This window comes from Microtus ochrogaster, unplaced genomic scaffold (assembly GCF_000317375.1).
Source record: "Microtus ochrogaster isolate Prairie Vole_2 unplaced genomic scaffold, MicOch1.0 UNK54, whole genome shotgun sequence".
Lineage (NCBI taxonomy): Eukaryota > Metazoa > Chordata > Mammalia > Rodentia > Cricetidae > Microtus > Microtus ochrogaster.
This window is the reverse complement of record NW_004949152.1, coordinates 535443-542298: the sequence shown is the minus strand read 5'-3', so window position 1 is coordinate 542298 and position 6856 is coordinate 535443. Positions and strand designations below refer to the sequence as shown.

Sequence of the window (6856 nt, the reverse complement as noted above, 5' to 3'; positions counted from 1 at the left end):
GAGCTCTCCACTGCGGCTCGCCAGCGCCACCCTTAGAGGAGCGCAGCAGTTGCAACCGGACCTTCTTGCCTTCATGCCTCTTCAGGCTCTGGGCGGACACCGCAGGCGGCGCTAGGGAGGCAGCCAAGCCTGGCCTTTGGAGGAGATGGCCCATATGCTTGGCTGGCAGCCTACAGATGCCAGCGATCAGATTTGTTGTGTCTAGGGGGGCTCTCCAACGGATGCTGTATCTTGGTCTGGAGGGTGCGCTCATCGGCCTCAGGGTCAGAACCCTACAGAGAAACCCCAGGGGCCAAGGACCCTGCCAGGACTAGAATTAGCCAACTGTTTTGGGAAACTGAGACCCAAACCAAATCCCCAAGGACAAAGATGGTCTCCATCAAAGCTGCTCGCCTTAGTCCAACCCTACGAGCTCCGGAATAGCAGGGCCAACAAACTTTGGTGCAGCGGAGAGGCGGAGATGGGTTGGAAGCCGGTCCCGAGAGTCGCTGCTCTCTTCCACCTGCTCTGGCTCAGCCTCCGCCCAGCCCTCGCCCACCCCACTCCCCCACCCCCCCCGCCATCAGACTCCTCATCTCTCCTCTCCCTCCTTCTTCTCCCCCCTTGCCTGACTCCCCCACTTTCCTCCGGGCTCTTCTTTTGTATTCTCTCTTCCCTCACCGCCCCGCTTGCCTCGCGCCTCCTCGCCTCCTCGGGGCCGCAGGGGAGGAGGCAAGCACGCTGTGCCCTGGGCCCGCGCGGTGCTCAGGGAGGCGCATCTCCCACTTCTCCCGGGGAATTTGGAGAGGGTCTGTATGCGCGCGCGCGCGCGCGTGAGCTGGAGGCAAAAGCTGGTAGGATCTAGCGGCGAGCAGAAGGTCAGGGTCTTTGACGTTCCTCGCCTGCTGCATAAACCTCACGGAGCAAGAAAGAGTGCCTGAGAGTGCGCGCGCGTACACGGGCTGGCTGCCCTTGGCACGCTCGGTGGCCCGGGGCCCTGGGGCCCGCGGTCCCCTCTGGCGGCCCGGGATTACCGTGACGTCACGTTGAGCCTCTGGCCACCTTGGACTGGGACATCTCTGGAACCTCACAGCCCCACGCCGCGCCGCACCTCATCTTGCCACCAGGCGCCTTTGGCACCCTGCGCCTTCTTCCTAACTCTGACGATCCATGGGCCCCTCTGCCTTCAGCACCCCACTGGCCGCAGGGGCGCCTTCTCAAGTGCAGGACTTGGCGGCTTGGCTGCCTTTGACTCTGCCCGCAGTCCCTCTCAGCAGGCCAAAGAACTGGCACCCAGCACCTGCATCCCTGTAAAGAAAGCAGAAGCCGCTCGGCTGGGGCCATCAAATAGCTAGCTGAGCTGAGCGAGGGATTCAGAAGGAAAGAGAGAGACTGGTCCCAGGACAACCAGCTGCTATGGCCTTCCCGCCCTTTGGACATCCGTACAGCAGCGCATCCCAGGTGAGTAGTGCCTTACTGGGTGGGAGGGGTACGGGGGCGGGGGAAATGTCCGGTGCATGCTCTGACTCCCTGACCTTCCTCTTCTCGGTGACCCAAGGGAAGCCAGGAGCAAGGGTTGAGAAAAGTGCCTCTCCCCCTCTGACATTCGAATGCTTTCACTCCTGAGTGAAGACGTGGGCGCTCTAACCTCGCTCTCTGCGCAGAGCAGGGTGGGATCTGAGGGATCTTGAGTCAGGGTTCCCCTAGTACGGATTCGTGAGGTGACCAATGGACTCTGAGGAGTAAACAAATACGCTCCAGGTCGGGGCACTGGCCCCCCGCAGAGCTCGTTTGTTGACCTCGGTTCTGATCCCACTCCTTTCTTGGGCTGGTCCAAGCTCTCTGCTTCTGCATTCCTCCGTTTTCCAAACCTGAGTGTTGTGCAATGGTGAATTTCCTAGGAAATCTGAGAATGCCCACCACTGTCCTTCACGCTCTCCATCAGAGTGCTCAGTATGTATCTTTTCCTGAGGGGGTTAGCGTCTGGTTGACCTTTGACCTGCTGTGGGATCTTGGACAAGTCTCCTACCCTGATCTTAGATGGATTCCCTTTTAGCACAACGGAGACAGGATGGTGATAGTTTTTACTCTAACGTCAAACTATGCCTTTTAAGAATCCCATGGGGAGAGTCAGGGATTTTGGTCCTGTTTTTACAAGGTGTCTGGGACTGTGGAGACTCAACAATGGCCTGGTTGCCTCTCTAAGAGCGATTTGGGTAAGTTGAGTTCCCATTCCAGCAGACAGCAAAGAATTTCTGCACCTGGTGGTACTTGGCTGCTAGAAGAAAGGAAGGCATGGAGCAGCTTCCTCGCTACCCACCTCTGGCTCTAGCCAGATTTCTGGATTTCTAACCTCTAGCGACTCCTCTCCTGCTTTTGTAGTTTCTGGTGTCTGCCAGTTCCGGTGCCGCTTGCTGTGAAACTGTCCCGCGATCGGTGTCAGATGTGGTCTCAGCCTCCACCTCTGCCTCCACTCTTTGCTGTACACCCTACGACAGCCGGCTGCTGGGCAGTGCTCGGCCAGAACTGGGTGCTGCCTTGGGTATCTATGGAGCACCCTATGCAGCTGCTCAGAGCTACCCTGGGTACCTGCCCTATGGCCCAGAGCCATCCCCACTATGTGGTGCCCTGGTGAGTAAGGGGGTGGGGCCTAGGACTGCTCAGTGAACAGTGGGGCTCAGGAGTTACATGCAGTACGCACAGATGCACTCTACTGTGACCTTGTCCAGAGAGAAATCTATAGGGGCCAGACAATGCTGAGAAAATAGCATAGTGAGTAAGGGAAAATCCAAGTCCACAGGACTTTACAGTTTGCAGAACTTCACGCTGCTTAGAAAGCATCTATATTTCTTTTCATTCTGCAGGGTAGGTAAATCGTCATTATTCTTGGCTTACAAGTGAATAGAAGAGGTGTAGAGAAGCTCAAATAACTTACCCAAAAATCACAAGCATGCCCACGGTCAGGAACAGTCTGCTGGGAAGGGTCCTAGTGGGTGTATATGAGGTGAGAAATCCAGAAGCTGCAGCCATCTTAGTAGCTGGTACTCAATCACTCCGTAGTCTGTCCCTAGGACTCTACCAGCACGAATGACTTTATTGACTCAGTCTCAATGAGGGAGAAACTAAGGCACAGAGTGTCAAATGGCTATGCTCAACACTGCACAGCCATTGCGAGGGGTGGCGCTGGGGTAATGATCCTACAGGGGCACCTGTATCATTCTCCTGTGCAGTCCTAAATTCTCTTTTCCTCTCCCCCCAGAATCCCCAGTATGAGTTTAAGGATCCTGCAGGAAACTTTACCCCCAGCCTGACCCAGCCAGGAGCCTATTACTCCTATGAGCCAACTCTGGGGCAGTATCAATATGACAGGTGAGACATGGGGATCATGGTTGCTGGCCTGCATTGGTCATCCCCTGCCTCTGCCCTCTCCCAGCTGGAAAAAGGGAGGGAGCAGAACTCTATTTCCAGGCACCCGGACCTTCTACTGCACAAGCCGCTGGTCCCCAGCCTGGAATTTGAGCCCTGTCTGTCCACAGGTATAGCGGAGTGGAGCTGAGTGGTGCTGGCCGCAGGAAGAATGCCACGAGAGAGAGTACCAGTGCCCTCAAGGCCTGGCTGCACGAGCACCGCAAGAACCCGTACCCCACCAAGGGCGAGAAGATCATGCTGGCCATCATCACCAAGATGACCCTCACCCAGGTATCCACCTGGTTCGCCAACGCGCGCCGGCGCCTCAAGAAAGAGAACAAGATGACCTGGGCGCCCAAGAACAAAGGTGGGGAGGAAAGGAAAACAGAAGGTGCAGGAGACGCTCTGGGCTGCCTGACCGGTGACACCAAAGGTACAGACGAGTCACCAGCCCACACCTTGCGGGTTCCTTAGGGCATTAAACATCGGGTCCAAAGCCACCTGTGCTACTATAGACTTTCTAATGCAAACCCCAGGGCCTTTGCATCAGTACCTCCCAGAGAAACCGTGTAGCTCCAGCTTTTTCTCAGCTTCAGGGGTTCCTCTCAGAAAGACTTCCTTCCCCTCCTCACTCAAACTCTCATGTCCCTTCCCGGCTTTGCTCGCTTCTCCTATTTATCGCTGTAAGAAAAATGTCTTCACTTTGTCCCTGCCTCTATCCCTCTAGAAGGTCACCTCCCCCAGAAGACTTTTTACTGCTGTGGTTCTAAATGTCTCATGTGGAAATGATGCTCTGCGCACGTGAATAACATGACACCAGTCGCCAGTGGATGCTAGAGCTAAAAGCAACGTGTCCCTCCCCTTTTTATAACTGAGAGATCCCAGCAAAGCAAAGTAGCTTTTCCTTGGCTCTGCGAGGTCCTGGAGAACAGAGGGGCGGGGCGAGTAAGGCCATGAGTGGGGAATTCTTCCCCTGGGGCAAGCATCCGGCCTTGCGGAGAGCAGAGGGAGGCGACCCAGAACGCTAAAGTGCCCCGTGACACTCGCTAAAAGCTTCTCTGGGTAGGACCCTCCCTGGACATTCCCTAGGGTACTAGGCTTTTCTCACTCATTCTTGATTTCCTACAGATGCTACTGCCAGCCAGGAGGCCCAGGGACTAAGACTGAGTGACCTGGAAGACTTGGAGGAAGAGGAGGAAGAGGAGGAAGCAGACGAAGAGGAGGCAGCGGTCTCAGCATCTCGTAGGCTGGCGGATTTTCAGAAGAGTGCGCTGTCCCTGCCTGCTCCCTGCACCGCCACTCAAGGGGGCCGCTTGGAAAGCAGGGAGTGCGCTCTGGCGGTACCCTGCTTCCCCTTCACTGAGGCCCCGCGGTCGGGAGAAGCTGATTTCATTACAGCAGAATCAAGTGGCCCCACAATGATCGTGCACTACCCAAGCGGCCAGAAACCCCGAATCTGGTCCTTGGCTCACACTGCGGCAGCCAGCACTGTCGAAGGTGCTCCCTCAACCCCGCCCAGGGCACAAAGTCCAGAGTGCCTCACGATTCCCAGACAGCCCATCTCCATCAGGCGACTCCTGGTCCCCAGAGACTCCACAGTCGAAGAGGATTCTCTCGCAGCCAAAGCCTTTGGGAACTCCACGTTCGCACTGCAGGGGCTGCCGCTGAACTGTGCGCCCTGCCCAAGGCGGAGGGAGCCTGAAGTGCGGTTCCAGTATCCATCTGGAGCAGAAGGTAGTGGGACCCCAGAGGCGCTGGGGGTGCCTATCCAAAAGATAACAACCTGTCACCTTCCCCAGATCTGGTGTGAGACTGTCTCAAAGTCTAGACACTCCCAAAAATCTAAAGCCAAATCATAAAAATAAACGCCGAGGAAAGAACCCCCCACACACACACACACATGATGTAACCTTTGGAGAGATACACAGTCTAGCCCTGTGTCAGGACTCTGCGAGTTGTCCCAGACCATGCAGGCCTCTCCCTTATAAACACCCTTGGGCCCAGCCTGCCCTTTTAGAGGACTTTTTGGCCTATGCTTGGCTGATACCAAGCATGTTCGAGAGGTGTTCTGACTTTGGAGCTGAGATAGTGGGCCATGCATCCGTGGGCTAATGGTCAGTGTGTCCACTGAACTATTCGGACAGTGCAGACAGCCTCTGAATTTTACAACATGGACGCCAAGGGCCAGGCTGTCCCTGAGAATACTCCCAAAGGTTTGACCCCTAGCATTGCAAGACTGTCATTTAATGTCCTCTTCTTCTGATGTGTGAGGGCCTGGTAAAGGGGAACTTTACCTCTACAAAGGGACAGTCCCTAAGCACTAGGCAGCCTCCAGCAATTACTTACGTCAGATTCTGGTCTTTGTAGTAATTTCTCTCAGGATTAGCTCTTGGCTTAGAAAATTGGGTTACATTGTTATGTGAATTCACACATAGCTTGCCCAAGCATTACCCCTGACAAGCAAATTGCCTCTAGACCTTGGCTTCCCTTGGGGTGGGACACAAGCTGACCTCCGATTTTCTAGAAATTATGGCCAAGTGGCCTTCGGGTTTTAATCAATCTTTCCTCTCTCAGCAGGTTAGCGCAACGGCTGCGGTTTGCAGAATAATTCTGGAAACGGCTGCTTCTGAATTCACCTTCATATTAAGAAGCTTCCAGGCCTTGGCAGGGACCAGGAGTTCTTACTTTGCCCAAGACAAACACACAGAATCATCCTAGCTGCTATCCTTGCACGCAGGGCTGGGGCTGGTCAGGCAAATGTGCACTTAGTCAGACTTGGAGAGGAGATGGCAGGCACCTTGAGGAAAGCCCAGTGGATACTCAGTCTGCTTTTCCCAAATCTCTCCTTTGGATGGAGGACTCCAAAAGCATCTCCTCCTGCTCACCCACCCCTGCCCAGCCTGCTCACTTTGCAACTTCTTTGTTGAAATGGTCTCTAAAGACTACCTGTGTCTCCTTCCCCTTTCCAGGCTTTTACTTCAAAAATAACCTAGCTGAAGCCGAGGTGTACAGTCTGTCAATGCCAGCGATGCCGGGAGAGGTCTGGTGGTGCTGGAGTGGGGCACAGAATTGCCACAAAGGCTTCTGGGCACAGGGTCTTGGGCTGCAGACCTGAGTTCTGTAGCAGAGAGAGAAACTTAGAAACACACACAATGCCCAGAACACAGTGACCTCCTTCCTCGAAACTGCACAAACCCATTACTGAATATCAGAGATACATCAGAATATTTGTTGAGGAGCAATACTTGTTCTCTGGTGGGACTGAGGTTATAAATTTATTGTGTTGAGGATCCATGAAGGGAAATCTGACAGCCCCTTGGCCCACTGCTTCCCCAGAACCCAACAATGAAATACGGCAGTTTGGAGGGGTTGGTACAGACCACAGAGGGAATATTTTATGTTTAATCTTAAGTATCAGCAAACCCTTCCAGCACAGGTCAAGCACTGAGACCTGAGGGGCAGGGCAGGG

The 6856-nt window shown here is 54.7% G+C and overlaps 1 protein-coding gene across 1 annotated transcript; it reads left to right on the top strand.

The window, feature by feature from the left end:
- Window positions 1–1068: 1068 nt before the first annotated feature.
- Window positions 1069–6502, top strand: Irx6 (iroquois homeobox 6). Its single transcript, XM_026777289.1, has 6 exons — window positions 1069–1440; window positions 2362–2610; window positions 3239–3348; window positions 3516–3820; window positions 4516–5121; window positions 6357–6502. The coding sequence occupies exons 1-6, from the start codon at window positions 1396–1398 to the stop codon at window positions 6500–6502; spliced, it is 1461 nt and encodes a 486-aa protein (XP_026633090.1). The 5' UTR covers window positions 1069–1395.
- The last annotated feature ends 354 nt before the right edge of the window (window positions 6503–6856 follow it).

What these genes read in the sequence shown, in the direction of transcription:
- Irx6 (XM_026777289.1), top strand. Translation starts at nt 1,396, where the DNA reads ATGGCCTTCCCGCCCTTTGGACATCCGTACAGCAGCGCATCCCAG. An exon ending in CCCCACTATGTGGTGCCCTG is followed by an intron (nt 2,611 to 3,238) that starts GTGAGTAAGGGG and finishes CTCTCCCCCCAG; the next exon opens with AATCCCCAGTATGAGTTTAA. An exon ending in GTATCCATCTGGAGCAGAAG is followed by an intron (nt 5,122 to 6,356) that starts GTAGTGGGACCC and finishes TCCCCTTTCCAG; the next exon opens with GCTTTTACTTCAAAAATAAC.